The sequence below is a fragment of the Heterodontus francisci genome, chromosome 32 (genome assembly GCF_036365525.1).
Source record: "Heterodontus francisci isolate sHetFra1 chromosome 32, sHetFra1.hap1, whole genome shotgun sequence".
NCBI lineage: Eukaryota > Metazoa > Chordata > Chondrichthyes > Heterodontiformes > Heterodontidae > Heterodontus > Heterodontus francisci.
The window spans coordinates 48,472,370-48,489,159 of record NC_090402.1 but is presented as its reverse complement, the minus strand read 5'-3'; the positions used below and the strand labels follow the sequence as shown (position 1 = coordinate 48,489,159).

The 16,790-nt window shown below is 41.3% G+C and overlaps 1 protein-coding gene across 3 annotated transcripts in view; it reads right to left on the bottom strand.

Moving 5' to 3' along the window:
• Nucleotides 1–6,034: 6,034 nt before the first annotated feature.
• slc31a1 (solute carrier family 31 member 1) overlaps nt 6,035–16,790 on the bottom strand; it is an 88,867-nt gene continuing 78,111 nt past the window's right edge. For all 3 annotated transcript variants that reach the window (XM_068012754.1, XM_068012755.1, XM_068012753.1), the window contains 2 exons: nt 11,055–11,223; nt 6,035–10,266 (listed from right to left, as the gene is read on the bottom strand). In XM_068012754.1, coding sequence (XP_067868855.1) covers nt 10,065–10,266; nt 11,055–11,223 — 371 coding nt within the window. In that variant the 3' untranslated portion in view covers nt 6,035–10,064. The remainder of the gene's footprint in view (nt 10,267–11,054; nt 11,224–16,790) is intronic.

Sequence of the window (16,790 nt, the reverse complement as noted above, 5' to 3'; positions counted from 1 at the left end):
ATACATACTTACTATCATGGATATGGCTACTTGATTTCCATAGGCCGTTCCTTTGAAGACAATTACTGCTTAAATATGAGTAGAAAAGTTAACCCATTTCCTTACGAGATATAGATTACCACTTGAAATTTAATCGGATTAAGTTTCTAATTTCACGTCTAAGATATTTCAAAAAGTCATGGGCAATTTGGGTATCAGACAGTTGAAATCTTCAGCATATCACCCACAGTCACAGGGAGCTTTAGAGAGGTGCCACCAAACTCTCAAAACAATGACTGGAATGTAAGAGGTCCTCTAAGACTTATCAAGACAGATTCTTAGAACAAAGGAATGAAACTTCAATACTAGACTATGTATCTGTGTTCTGAGAAAGACTCACAAAAGCTTGCGGTGTGGCTCAGGAAAACCTTAAAGCATCCCAAGCCAATATGAAAAGATCGGCAGACAAGAATGCAATGACCCACAATTTTCAACCATGGGATGAAGTATTAGTGTTGTTACCATTACAGGGGGAACCATTAAAAGCACGGTTCAGTGGCCCATATAAGTGATTAAAAGATTGGGTAAGGTAGGTTACTTGATTGATACCCCTGATCTCTGGAAGAAGAACTGATTGGGTCACATCAATATGTTAAAGCAATATTATCGCAGGGAGGAGGATAAGCCAGTACAAGTATGTCAGGTAATGGGGACTGTTGAGAAGGAAAAGGATAGTGAGGATGAGGCAGAAGGAGGCCTTGACAATTCTCAGATTGAACCTCCTACTATCAGGATAACGATTACTGAACGGCTTGGAAAATTGGACAACATGCTTTTGCACTTAGAAGCAAAACAATGTGAAGACCTAAGCAGGCTGTCGGGATTAGTCAGAATGTACAACCTTATCTATGCATGATGTGGATATAGGGGAATCCGTTTCTTTAAATCAACACCCTTACCGCTCAAGTCAGGACAAACAGGCCCAAGTAAAAGCAAAAATCCAATACATGCTGGAAAACAACTTGATAGAACCTAGTCAAAGCAGTTGGAATTCACCAATAGTTAGAGTAGCTAAAACTGATGGGTTAACCCAATTTTGTACAGACTACAGAAAAGTCAATGCAGTACCGAAGGCAGACTCCTACACAATTTTGTGTTTAGAAGACTGTATTGACAGAGTGGGCAGTGCTAGGGTTCTTACCAAGATCAACTGGTTAAAGGAATACTGGCAAGTCTTTGAGCTGAAGATATATCAGCTTTTGTAACACCGGATGGTCTTCATCAGTGCCGGGTGATGCCATTTGGGCTAAAAAATGCTGCAGACACTTTTCAAAGATTAATGAATCAGGTGGCAGCCAGTGTTCCCAACTGTGTCGTGTATGTCGATGATACACTAATATCCAGTAACACTTGGCTAGAACACTTAAACCAGCTAAAAATTCTATTTAAAAATTACAAGCAGTGGACTTAGTGATAAATCTGGAAAAAAGCAAATTCAGAAAAGCAAAAGTAACTTACCTTGGACACATAGTGGGGCAAGGACAAGTATTGCCAAAAATGGCAAAGGTACAGGCCTTAATGGAGTTCCCTATCCCTAAATCAATGAAATAATGAGGTCTTTAGGCATGTGCGGTTTTTACAGAAAATTTGTACAAAATTTTAGTATCGCAGCCACTCCATTAACTGATTTGCTATAAAAAAGGAAAAAGTAGGAGTATGGTCAGAAGAATGCCAGGCAGCTTTTGAAAACCTAAAGGTAATCTTAACTAATGAACCAGTGTTGGCTGCTTCAAATTTTGCTAAAGCCTTCAAAATAGCGATCAATGCTAGTGACCTGGGGGGTTGGTGCAGTCCTATTGCAGGATGCAGTATATAAAGAGCAAGAGGGTAACCAAGGAAAGGGTTGGCCCACTCAAGAACAGAGGAGGGAATCTGTGTGGAGCCAGAGGAAATGGGCAAGGTACTAAATGAGTACTTTGCTTCAGTATTCACCAAACAGAAGGACTTGGTGGATGATGAGTTTAGGGAAGGGAGTGTAGAAAGTCTGGGTCATGTCGTTATCAAAAAGGAGGAGGTGTTGGGCGTCTTGCAAAGCATTAAGGTAGATAAGTCCCCAGGGCCTGATGGGATCTACCCGAGAATACTGAGGGACGCAAGGGAAGAAATTGCTGGGGCCTTGACAGAAATCTTTGTATCCTCATTGGCTACAGGTGAGGTCCCAGAGGACTGGAGATTAGCCAATGTTGTTCCTTTGTTTAAGAAGGGTAGCAAGGATAATCCAGGAAATTATAGGCCGGTGAGCCTTATGTCAGTGGTAGGGAAATTATTGGAGAGGATTCTTCGGGACAGGATTTACTCCCATTTGGAAACAAATGGACTTATTAGCGAGAGGCAGCATGGTTTTGTGAAGGGGTGGTCGTGTCTCACTAACTTGATTGAGTTTTTTGAGGAAGTGACAAAGATGATTGATGAAGGAAGGGCAGTGGATGTTATCTATATGGACTTCAGTAAAGCCTTTGACAAGGTCCCTCATGGCAGACTGGTACAAAAGATGAAGTCACATGGGATCAGAAGTGAGCTGGCAAGATGGATACAGAACTGGCTCAGTCATAGAAGACAGAGGGTAGAAGTGGAAGGGTGCTTTTCTGAATGGAGGGATGTGACTAGTGGTGTTCCGCAGGGATCAGTGCTGGGACCTTTGCTCTTTGTAATATATATAAATGATTTGGAGGAAAATGTAGCTGGTCTGATTAGTAAGTCTGCGGACGACACAAAGGTTGGTGGAGTTGTGGAAAGTGATGAGGATTGTCAGAGGATACAGCAGGATATAGATCGGTTGGAGACTTGGGCGGAGAAATGGCAGATGGAGTTTAATCCGGACAAATGTGAGTTAATGCATTTTGGAAGACCTAATACAGGTGGGAAGTATACAGTAAATGGCAGAACCCTTAGGAGTATTGACAGGCAGAGAGATCTGGACATACAGGTCCACAGGTCACTGAAAGTGGCAACGCAGGTGGATAAGGTAGTCAAAGCATACAGCATGCTTGCCTTCATCGGTCGGGGCATAAAGTATAAAAATTGGCAAGTCATGCTGCAGCTGTACAGAACTTTAGTTAGGCCACACTTAGAATATTGCGTGCATTTCTGGTCGCCACACTACCAGAAGGATGTGGAGGCTTTGGAGAGGGTACAGAAAAGGTTTACCAGGATGTTGCCTGGTCTGGAGGGCATTAGCTATGGGGAGAGGTTGGATAAACACGGATTGTTTTCACTGGAACGACAGAGGTGGAGGGGCGACATGATAGAGGTTTACAAAGTTATGAGTGACATGGACAGAGTGGATAGTCAGAAGCTTTTTCCCTGGGTGGAAGAGTCAGTTACTAGGGGACATAGGTTTAAGGTGCGAGGGGCAAAGTTTAGAGGAGATGTGCGAGTCAAGTTCTTTACACAGAGGGTGGTGAGTGCCTGGAACTTGCTGCCAGGGTAGGTGGTGGAAGCAGGTACGATAGCGACGTTTAAGAGGCATCTTGACAAGTACATGAATAGGATGGGAATAGAGGGATACAGTCCCTGGAAGTGCAGAAGGTTTTAGTTTAGATAGGCATCAAGATCGGTGCAGGCTTGGAGGGCCGAATGGCCTATTCCTGTGCGTTTCTGTTCTTTGTTTGTTCTTTGATGACAAATCAGGCATAAAAAAGCCAGTAGGGTACTTTTCAAGAAAACTAAATTGCCATTTAAAAAAAAGCATTCCACTGTGGAAAAAGAAACACTCGTACTTTTGCTGGCTCTCAAACATTTCGAAGTGTATGTAACCAAGACTACAAAGAAACATTAATATACTCTGACCATAACCCATTAACATTTGTGGAAAATTTTAAAACCAAATTGCTCGAATATTTTGATGGAGTTTGATGTGACAGCCTTTTCATTTGAAAGTTGCACATATTTCAGGGAAAAACAATGTTATCGCTGATGCTTTGTCACAAATTTAACATGTTAAGTTACATGAATGGCGATGGTACAAAGAAAATTCTGTAAATTATCAGCAGAGTGAATGAGGGGATGAATGTGAAAAATGTGTGTTTTTTTTGCAGTTTCTATTTTTTGCACTGTAATGAAACGCATTTTTAAGAATGGCGTTTCATTTCACCAAGGGTGGAGGTGTCATGGAAGTATTGTTTTTTTTGTTTAAAAACAGTGTGCCTTTAAGACTGAGAGAAGCTTTATATTCTGTGTACCAGCAGCTGCACCTGTTTCCTAGGCAATAGCAAGAGGTGGTCACATGATGTACTGTAACTTTTAACTGTGGGTAAAGACTTGCTTTAACTAGAAACTAACGAAGCATGCTGTACACTGAAAAGATGTCAATATCTCAGCAGAGAAAATCTACATTGAGCTCAGTCTGTGTTTGCCTCAGGAGGAAAAAACAAACCTGTAAAAGAACATTTTCATTGTTGGAATTAGTAAATTCCATTTTACTTCAAAACTCTAAGACGACTGCTACAGAAGTAACACTCTCTGTTGCTTGTTTGTGGTTGCTGGAATTCTCCGTGAAGTTTTTACCAAAAGACTGCCGATTTTTAAAATCCAAGTAGACCCATTGCTGTGTTTCTCGTTGCAAGAATTGTGTGACGCCTGCTGCAGCTGAAATACTTTGTATGCCTATCTTTTAAAGAGTGTTTTGTCAAATTCACCTGGAGGCTTCGAGTGGCATCTGATTACTCTACTCTGGGACACCTCATCAACCAGGAATGTAACTTACTAGGACTTACAACCTAGCGTCTTATTTTATTCCTAAGAAACACCTTATTTTAAAACAACCAGTTAGCCATTTTTAAAAAATGTATGTGTGCGCGCATGGGGGGGCTTAAGATAAATAAGTTATCAGTTCTTTAGACATAAACTTATCTTAGTAGTGTTAAGATTTAGTTTATTAATAGTTAATTTGTTGTCTACAGATACCTGGTTTGATGCATTTTATTCTGGGGGTTAATAAAGTGTCTAATTTGGCTGTTTTCCAGTTAAGTGGGAAAACGTTAATACTATGCCGCGACCTGTGGAGTGATGGGACTGAATTGACAGTGCATTGTTCCCACCTCGGTCCTAACAATAGGCACCTTCCGTTATAAATGTAGATACACACACGTGTAATGTAGAACTTTAAAACGGGGACTGAATTACTTGTGTGCCCACCACACCCCAACCCCAGTCTAATTATTCTCTGGACACTTGCATACATTTGGTCTTAACTTCCCCATATGCAACACCAGAGGTGAATAACTAACCCACATTCCAGACATCATCTGCATTATAAATTCCAATGGGGCAGGAGGGTGGTGGCTTCAGAGCTGAACCCCCTCACATCCACAGCAGATACATGAATCAGGAGCACAGTTGATTGGTTTGATTGTGTACTGTTCAATTGTGTCCATGTCTGTGCCATGGCCAGATGGAGCTAGCTTGATTGGGCTTTCTTTATCCTTTTCGTATGTATGTCTAATATAATCTCATGGCAGAGGCTTGTTGCATCATTCCCAGGAATGTAGACCGAATACAATCTGTTTGCATGGATCACAGAAATTCCATGAGTCAGCAATTCAGTATAATTACAGGGATGTGGGTGATACTGAAGAAGCTGAACTTATGACTATTTCAATTTTCTCTTGTTGTTAGGCCTTCTCCTTAAACCAGTTATTTGTAAAAGCCACTTCAGAGGGTATGAGGAATAAAACACATTGTATGAACCAGATGCAGGCCAGGCATGAGTGGTTGCATCCTCTATGTGAAGATCATGAGTACACTGGTCAGGTTTTCTCCCAATTTACTCTATTTGAACCCCTGAAGGGATGTAAAATAACTGATGTCTTTACTACAGCTATGTGCAGTTTATTTACAGCAGCTCATTGAGGACACTGGTAATTATTCACATTGTTCACCAACCAATGCTTGCATGTGAATTTATTTTTGCATCCCCAGGTCTGACAGCTGACAATGTGCACAGAATGGTCCATCAATTGTGGTTAAATGTCAACACAAAAAACTAAAGACACAGTTTAAAGATAATACAAATTAAAAAGTTTATTGGAAATAAGCATGATAAAATATATTATGATTTTTTCCAGCAAAAAAAATTGTATTATGAAGTCTCTCAGAAAAAAAACAGTTTCTGATAGCTCACCACCAGGGTATCATTGCAACACCGACATGTTGGAGTGGGAGGGAAGTCATCAACACTTCTGAGGACTAAAATCAAATTACAAAACAAAGGCGTAAACAGTGGTGCCCATCACTCGTGTTTCGAGGAGATAACCAAAGGCACTGAACTTCAAATGAAAGTTGAGGAAAAATTCACCACATTCTGAAGGGCGATTTAAAAGAAAACAGCAAGAGGTAATGTATAACACCTTAAATAAGATGGAAATCAAAGTGACATACTGCAAGTGCAAGTACAATACTTTCTAGTCAGATCCTTTTACTATTATTTAACATAAAAAGTATGATGACTGTTCATTACAGAAGGAAAATACACTTTGCATTACAGAAAAGTTAAGTTTTGATGTTTATAGCTATACTAACAACTTCCTATCGATGGCAGATCCAAGTGCACAAAAGCCAAAGAATTGTAATGAGAAAGTAAATGCTTTCTTTAATCACTCAATATTATAAAAGTACCAAAGGAGAGGAATACTATGTGCGTGTGTGCCTAAATGCAAAAAACTCTGCCATTCTCTGCTGGCCAGTCCAAGGGTCAGAGTGCACTGTGAGATGGATCTTCCAACCCACACATTGCAGATCCTGGTGTCAGGTTATTAAGCTGCAGTATAGCCAAATGTGAACCAGTGTCTATTGAAACCAATGTGTTAGCCAATGAGTTAAAGGCGATGCAGGACTTAAGCAAACAAGTCTACTTCACAGCAGCAGCAAAATACTGTGGATGCTGGAAATCTGAAATAAATACAGAAAATGCTGGAAACACTCAGCAGGTCTGGCAGCATTGAAGGAGAGTGAAACAGCATTAGTGTTTCAGGTTCAGTGACCTTTCATCAGTTGAGTATCTCCAGCGTTCTGTTTTTATTTTACACTAGAGTACAATTAAACAGTCCTTACCAATGACAGCAACCAGAGTATCTACAAACTACAGCATAGAGTCTATTTAAACAATCTGTATGTACTACAGCAACAGAACTCATGACTGAAAGTACCAATAAAAGCACGATTATTTCTCCAGCAAAATGCAGAGAGTGTAGGAATAGTCACAAAACAAATTGTGTGTAAAATCAATCCTAATCACTGAGGTAAATCAAGGTGTGGTTGATCTGGGAACTACTCAATCATCTCCATTCTGGCCAGGATTTGTAGTGTCACTATAGGCAGCCAATATGAACAAGCTGCTTTCTGCAGGACGGGGAACAGAAACTCCACTCCAAACACCCAGCCCTCAAAACAAATTACTTTGTGAAGCAATTATCGTTCAAAAGATGGTGTCTTTCCCATCCCAATGTCCCAACTAGCAAACTTCAAGTGTACTCCTAGATGGTAGTATATTTTTTAAAAAGGTTATAGCACTTTACAAGAGAACTGTGTCACCTAGTGGCGGCCCCATAAATTTCATCCTGGAGCAGTCACCTAACAAGGTTGTTATATCTATTTAATGCTGATCAGGTCCAAGCTGTTGCTCAGGTATTGGACAGTAGCACCATCCCATAATTCTGTTAATCATGATCCGTACATCATTTCTTTGGGAAATACAAACAAAAGAAACTTTACCATCGCTGGGTCAAAAAACTGGAAATCCCCCCTAACAGTACTGTAGATGTTCACTACCCATGAAAGAATTTTAAAAAATGACATAGGATGAAGTACTGCTGAAACTGGTGAGCAATCAGCCCATCAGCAAACAAAAATTTAAAACCTATGAGGTCAATCGCCTGTGTGTGGGGCAAGTGACTTGGAACTTCAAGTAGTCTTCCCCTCCTAAACATCATCCCACATCTCAGGTTGCTTGAATCCAACAACAAACCATGATCACAGAGCAGGTGGCTGCACATCGATCAGATGTGTCAGGAACTATGCAACCCTCACAAAACACAAGTGTTTATTTAAACCCACTGAAGATTTTCCAAGGTGCAATAAATTTACTGTCACTGAGTCATACAGACACCAGAGATTCGTAGTAGCTTTTGGGAGTAATCAGCAGCTCTGATAGGGTAGTCAGTCTGGAATTTTCTAGTTCTTTCTCTTAAAAGGCTTTGAAACTACCAAGTGGCTCAGTGGGTCTGCCCCACAGAGATCACTGATCACAGCTGGGTAAGAGTGGATGCACTGCATCCACTATTGTTGACTAAGAGGCTGGTGGGGGAAGGGTGGGAATGAGCAAAACAACCGACTATCCTGGTGGACAGTGCATGTACCTGGGTGTTGGGTGTGAACAGCATTTGGGCTCAGCTGTGATGCTCCCCATGATGGAACAGATTACAAACTCAACTGTTCAGGCTACTTGAGCAAGGTAGATTTGAAACAGGACAGATAGTTAGTAGAATAATAAGTTTCTGAGGGAGGATGAGCTCGACAAGGCCAACTGGTCTCCCTTATCTGTACCTTGTTTTGTAACCCTTGTGAATAACTGTAGGAGGAAAAGGTGGGGGAGGGGGGGTATTTTGTAGATCTCTCAAATCTTCATAGTTGCAACTGAAAACATGTCAAGTCGTTTTAAAGGACCTGACTGATCTCTTTCCTTCCACCCAACTTAAACATGCAGGAGAAAAAATGGCCTAATCATTTGAAGAACTGGCCAAACCAATAGTTACCTCATCATTATTGAGTTTCTCTGGCTTATTGTAATCACCAGCTGATTAAAATTGAACAATTTCTAAAATAATTTCAGAAGGTCCAGTATGTTCATTCCTATTGGTCATGGACAAGTTTGTTGTATTTGTATTACAACTGTGCAGGCGCAGTAGCACCCAAGAAACAATTACAAGTAGTCTCCCAGTCCTCTGATTGACATTAGTACAAATACTCGGCCAATTGTGAGCAAGAATCATCCACAAACACCAGGTGATTGCACACATCTACCCGGAATCAATACATAATTTTCTTTTTAAATTACAATTTCATCACTGCAAATAAAAAACATTTCATGAATCAAGTGTACGAACATCAATCTGGACAACCAGGGGTTGGGGGTAGGAGCACAAGACAAATACAATACAGACATGTTTCTGGGTTTAGATTCAAAAAGTGAAAAATTAGTTAAAAGAAGAATCAAATATTCTTGGTGTCAACCAAACAAATAACATTTCTGGCCATTAGATTCCTTTCTGTCTGCTACTGAATATTTTAGTGATGGAAGCAATAGGTAAAATTATTTTTTAAAACTAACAACTGAACATCATTCATAGTAAAGTCTTGGTCCTGATAGTATTCGGCTTCATAAAATCCTTTGGAAATTCTCTTTTCAAAAAAACAATCTTAATCTTTGCAACAAAAAACAGCTTTGCTGTTCACCTACACTTAGGCAGGAAGAGGAGGGAGAAATCGCAAACTAAGGTCTCAACCTCACTCAGACATTATGTCATTCCTGCCTACATACTGATCCACCATATCAATATAAGATATGGTTCTGGACGTAACTATTTCTAATTGTAATCATGGGAATTACGGGCAATTACAATCAAAGCGGGAATCCAATGTAGATGGTTTGATTCATAAGAGTTTAACGTAATCCCACCTGAGTGAAGATATCATTGTAAAGATTTCATGAACGACTCCAGGTAAAGCAATGGCTCATCGTTTCAAGATTGCTGGCACACTTCACTGTAAAGAAAGTGCAAAAGCGTCTGCACCAGCACCAAAACCCAAGGTTGTGCATCAGGCTGCAGTAAGGAAAATGGAAAACTGCTGTCTGGCAGTAATTAAGATGCGAAACAAAAAAAAACGATTTGAGCACCAATCCTTCAACTGGAGTCTGAACAGAATAAGTGTGTGTGTATGTGTATTTTTAACTGGCTCAATGGTCATCCCCCACTTGGCAGATCACTGTGCTGGGGAATGCGATCCATTACGATTGGCCACTGTTGTTGTTAATGGCAATGCTCTGTGATGTCCACCACCACCGCTTTCTTCCAGCTGAAGAGAAAGTATCCAGCACCCGCACCCAATGCCACGGCGATGCAGAGGTAACCGTTGTAGGTCATAAAGACCAACATGAGGAAGTAACTGATAACCACTTGTACGATGTGCAGTACAGTCTGGATGAGGTGGGGCACGCTGAACATCTGCTGGCTGCAAACAAAGGCATCGGCGTAAGTGAATAGCCACAGTTGTGTGTGGGCGTGAGAGGACAAGCGACATTGTTTGTTAGCACATGTGAAATACAGCAGTCACTGCTTACCCCCCCTACTCACGGGTGCTTTTCTTACAACATCTTACCACCTCAATTTTTCAGTCACAGTGAAAATAGGGTATAGAATGGGCTAGCAAGTTATCTGGATTGCACTGCAATATTTCACCTATGCTGTATTTAACGATGGTTAACTCTTTCTGCAACAACATCCATTACTACTGTTCTGAGTTTGACATCCAAATTGGGGCATTTCCCTGCAGCTGCAGAAGGTAATAACCACATTTCCCAATAACAATATGTTGTTTTTAATTTACAAACAACCAAAAGAGGAAGCGGTTTACAGTAGAAGTACTGCCCACAGTTACTGTTCTTTCCCTTCCCTCCCATGAAATAATTGACCCATACCTGGCCAGCCTTCTCCAGATATCAGCAACCCCTCAATACCTCACCACAGAGACTACTGCTCATGTGTGGACCTAGAAAGACACTTACAGCTGGCTATTCGACTGCAGCAGATACATCTGCTGAGCCTAAGCTGGTCCTCAGTTGATGGTAGCACATGTAGTTTCCAGCGGGGAGCGCTGCTGAGCAACCAGAGACGAGGAGGTGTGCTGTGGGTAGCCCTGGCCAATTGTATCACCAACCCCGGCCGTACCCCTTTACCGGAAACATTCTGGCCTGGCTGGCTCAGTACCAAACCGCACAATGTATGTTTCACTTCACTCACCCAACAGTTTTGTGCGTTTCCATCAGGATTGTCCCATTTGGTCCAGGAACAGGCATGGAGTTATAACGAACATTAACCTGCGATTTCCGAAGCAAACATTCTCGACCGATTTTCAGCCCCTCGTAAGCCAACGCGCAAAAGAAAACAACCACGCAGGCACCAACCATCCCTGCAGAAAAGCAAAGGGAAGCTAGGGTTATACAAACACTAACCTAGACGATTTGCTTGACCTACAGTTAGGAATTATTTACTGGCCAGTGGCATGCAGCAGCACCATAGGCACATGGGTGGAAGGGGAAAGAGAAAGGAGGCAGGCGCACTTCTGCTCAAATTGTAACAAAACATTATTCCTGGACCTAGATGCTCAATGGTAGAATTAGATATTTGTTGAAAAGGACCGATGATGATGACAATGTGGCACTTGGGAAATGTCTCAGTCATCAGAAGGTGTCTCATGCCCCTGATTTGTCCTGGAGCTGTGAAATACAGCTTGCTTAAATGGAAAGGCCCCGACCCATTCCAGCTGCAGTCAGCTTACCACAGAGCGCATTTTTCTTCTTTCCATGTTTCCATCTGATGGAAGATGCTCCCCGAGGTGCTGACACACACACAATCACACAGGTTATAACTCCATGAGTGGCAGTGACCTTACATACGAACTAGGAGCAAAGGTAGCTCATTCTGCCCCTCTAGCCTGCTCCGTCATTCAATAAGATCATGGCTGATCTGTTCGTGCTTCAAATTCCACATATCCCCGATAACCTTTGATTCCCTTGCCCAACAAGAATCTATTGATCTCCGCCTTAAAAATATTCAATGAGTCCGCCTCCACCACCTTCTGAGGCAGAGTTCCAAAGTGGCACAACCCTCAGAGAAAAAATTCTCATCTGTCCTAAAAGGGTGACCCCTAATTTTAAATCAGTGCCCCCTTAGTTCTGGACTTACCCACAAGAGGAAACATCATTTCCACATCAACCTCGTCAAGACTGTTCGGGATCCTATAAACTTCAATCAAGTCTCTCCTCACTCTTCTGAACTCCAGTGAAAACAAGCCCAGTCTGTCCAACCTTTCCTAAGACAATCCGCTCATTCCAGGTATCAATCTAGTAAACCTCCTCTGAACCACCTCCAACACATTGACATCCTTCCTTAAATAAAGAGACCAAAACTGCACACAGTATTCGAGATGTGGTCTCACCAATGCCCTGTATAACTGAAGCATAATAATAAATTGGTTAAATATGATTTCCTTTTCACAAAACCATGCTAACTATTCCTGATTACCTTGAGTTTTCTAAGTGCCCAGCTATAACCTCCTTAATGATCAATTCTAACACCTTCCCCACGACAGACGTCAAGCTAACTGGCCAAGTGTTACCCATTTTCTGACTCCCCCTACCCCCTACTTCTTGAATAGAGGGGTTATATTTGCTACTTTCCAGTCTGACGGAATCTTTCCAGAATCTAGCAAATTTTGAAAAATTAACACCAAAGCATCTACTACCTCATTAGCCACCTCTTTTAAGACCCCAGGATGAAGCCCATCAGGTCCCGGTGACTTGTCAGCCCATAGTGCCATCAGTTTGCTCAGTACCGCTTCCCTGGTGATTGTAATTTCCCCAAGTTCCTCTCTTCCTTCCACTTCCGGATTTACAGTTATTACTGGAATTCTTTTTTTGTATACTCTATAGTGAAGACAGAAGCAAAACGTGTGTTCATTTCATCTGCCATTTCCTTATTATCTATTAACTCCCAATTATCACTCTCCAGAGGAACACTTACTTTACTTAGTCTTTTCCTTTTTAAATACCTGTTGAAACTCTTGCTATCTGTTTTTACATTTCCAGCTAGCTTCCTCTCATGTTCTAATTTCTTTCTCCTGATTAACCTTGGTCATTCTCTGCCATTCCCAATCATCTGACCTGCCACTCATCTTTGCACAATTATATGCTTTTTCCTCAAGTTTGACGCTTTCCTTAAATTTTTTAGTTAACCACAGATGGTGGGTTCTCCCCTTAGAATTTTTCTTTGTAGCAGGAATATACTTATCCTGAGTATTCTGAAATATCCCCTTAAATGTCTGCCACTGCTTCTCTATTGATCTATGTCCTAGCCTAGTAACCTAGTTCACTTCAGCTAGCTCAGCTTCCATACCCAAATAGTTGCCCTTATTTAAGTTTAAAGTACTAATCTTAGACCCACTCCTCTCTTTCAAACTGGATGTAAAATTCAATCATACTGTGGTTGCTGCTACTGAGATTTGCCTTTACTCTGAGGTCATTAATTAATTCTGTCACATTACACAATACCAAGTCGAATATAACCTGCTCTCTGGTTGGTTCCAAAACATGCTGCTCTAAGAAACTATCTTGAAAGTATTCCATGAACTCCTCATCCAGACTACTACTGCAATCCAATTTTTCCAGTTTATATGTAGATTAAAATCACCCATGATTATTGCCGTCCCTTTATCACAAGCACCCAATATTTCTTCTTGTATACTCCGACCTACATTGTGGTTACTGTTAGGGGGCCTGTAGATCACTCCCACGAGTGACTTCTTTCCCCGACTATACCTCATCTCCACCCAAACCGATTCTACGTCCTGATTTCCAGAACCAAGGTCATCTCTAACCATTGCACCTTCCAGTATCTCACTCATGTGTAGTCTCCATGAGAGTCTGCAATCATAGAATCAGGATTAATAGCACAGGATACAACCATTAGGCCATGGGTCTGTCTACTCTGCCGTGGCTCAGTTGGTAACACTCGCCTCAGAGTCAGGAGATTGTGGTTCCAAGCCCCAACTCCAGATACTTGAGCATATAGTCCATGCTGACACACCAGCACAGTAGTAAGGGCATGCTGTACTGGTGGAGGTGCTGTCTTTCAGATGAGGCATAAGAACGCAAGGATTAGAAGCAGGAGTGGGCCATATGGCCCATTAAGCCTGCTCTGCTATTCAACAAGATGATGGTGGAACTTTTGCATCAATTTCACTTTCCTGTCCTATCCCCATATCCCTGGAGTCCCTTCGTGCCCAAAAATATATTGATCTCAGTCATGAAGGTACTTATTGACTGAGCATCCACAGTTCTCTGGGTTAAAGAATTCCAAAGATTCTCTCCTAATTTCAGTCTGGAATGGCTTACCCCTTATCCTTAGACTAGGCCCCAGGTGTTAAGACTCTTTAGCCAGGAGAAACAGTCTTTCTCAGCAACTACCCTGTCAAACTGTCAGAATTTTAAATGTTTCAATGAGATCACCTTTTATTCATCTAAACATCAGAGAATATAGATCCATTGTACTTAATCTCTCCTCAGATTCCTGGGATGAGAGGACTGTCCTAGCTAGTGAACCTTCCTTTTTCCTCCTTCAAGTATATCCTTCCTAAGGATAGACAAAACTGGAGACAGAACTCCAGGTGTGCTCTCAACAAATCCCAAAATAATTGTAGCAAGATTTCCTTCCTCTCATAGTCCAACCTCCTTGCAATAAAAGCTAACACACCATTTGCTTTCCTAATTGCTTGCTTTACCTGCATGTTAACTCTGTGATTCCTGTACATGGATCCCCAAATCCTTCTGAACACCAACATTTAGTCTCTAATCTTTAAAAAAAAATACTCTGCTCTTCCATTCTTCCTACCAAAGTGGTTCATTTCACACTGCATTCCATCTGACACCTTCTTGTCCAAACACTTAACCAGTCTATATCCCTTTGAAGCCTCTTTATACCATCACAGTTTACATTCCCACTCATCATTGTATCAGCAGCAAACTTGGTCATCTGTGTCATTATTATGCTGAGGCCCAAGCATTGATCCTTCCACTTTGACCCTGCTATCCCGATAATGACCTCTTTATTATTACTCTCTGTTTTCTGTCTGTTAACCAATCCTCAATTTATGCTAATATATTACCCTCAACCTAATGAGCTCTAATTTTATGCAACAACCTCTTGCCTGGCACATCAAGTGCCTGCTGAAAATTCAAATACACTATATCCACCTGTTTTTCTCGCTTAAATACCTCAAAAAATCACGAATAGATTTGTCAAGCATGATTTCCCTTCAACAAGAACATGTTGACTCTGCCCAATTATACTATGATTTTCCAAGTGCCCTGTTACCATGTCTGTAATGATAAGTTTTAGAATTTTTCCCATTACTGATATCAGGCTAACTGGCCTATAGTTAGTTGCTTGTTTTCTCTCTCCCTCCTTTCTTAAACAGTGGGGTATGTTTGCTATCTTTCAATCCACAGGGACTGTTATAGAATCTAGGGAAATCTGGAAGATCAAAACCAATGCATTCATTATCTCTGCAGCCACCACTTTATAACACTAAAGTGTAGGTCATCAGGTCCAGGGGATTTGTTGACTTTGTGGCATTAATTTCTTCAATACTTTTATCTTTACTACTATTAATTACGTGAAGTTCCTCACTCTCATCAGACCCTTGGTTCCCCACAATTTCCACTCTTTGTTTCTTCCACTGTGAAGATAGACAAAAAATATTTGTTTAACGTTTCCGCCATTTCCTTATTCCACATTATAATTTCTCCTAGGGAAATTATAGTTACCTATAATGTTGGGCCTCCAAGGGACCCAACATTTACTTTGACTAATCACTTCCTTCTTACATAGTTACAAAGGCTCTTAAAATCTGTTTTTATATTTCTCGCTAGTTTACTCGCATTCTATTTTCTTCTTGTACCAATTTCATGGTCATCCTTTGCTGATTTTGAAAACTGTCCCAATCCTCAGGCTTACTACTCTTTTTTGGCAATATTATAAGCTTCCTCTTTTAATTTAATACTATCCTGAACTTCTCTAATCAGCTACGGCTGTACCACATTTCCTTTGGGTATCCCAGTTGCAGGAGAACAGTATCTATCCCCTACTACTACTGCATTGCTTTGCTTACCTTGCAGCCCGCCCCCCAACTTGAATGGTCTCCTGTGCCACAGTACCATGAACAAGTTGCCCATCCTTCCTACAAGCTTTGTCTTCATTCACACTGGTAGCAAATACCTCGTATCGGTTGGATATTGGCAAATGCTGAGGCTCCTCCAACACTGCATCTGCAGTCTCCTTCAATACCTGAGTCACGAGCGCATCCTCCTGTCCCTGACCAATAACTAAATCTAAACCACAACCTAACCTGAGGGGTGTCACTGCCTCCTGAGTCAAACTATCCAGGTAACCTTTCCCCTCCCTGACTCATCGGAAAGTCTGCATCTCAGGCTCCAGCTCACCAACTCTGAATTGAAGTTCATCGAGTTGCAGACACTTATTGCAGAAATGGTTGCCTCGGATCACATTGCTCTCCACAAACTCCCACACCTCCTGCACAGCCATCTCTATCTAATTTGTTTTATATATTTAAAACTTTATGCAATTAATTTACTTGGTTTGCTTTAAACAAATTAAGGTAACTTTAAGAAGCATTTCCGTCCCCTCTCTGCAACATATTCCCAATCTCACCACATTCGCAACTTACCACTCTGTTTATGAGGCACTCAGTTAACGTTGTCATCTGTGGTTATCAACCATTAAACCAAGGTCCTGCCTGCCCTCTCAGGTGGATGTAAAAGATCACACGGCACTACTCAGCAGAGGAGTTCTTCCAGTGTCCTGGACATATTCCTCAACTATCACCTAAAACAGATGATCTGATCATTTGTCTCGCTGCTGTTTATGAGTATTCACTGTGTGCAAATTTCTGCCATATTT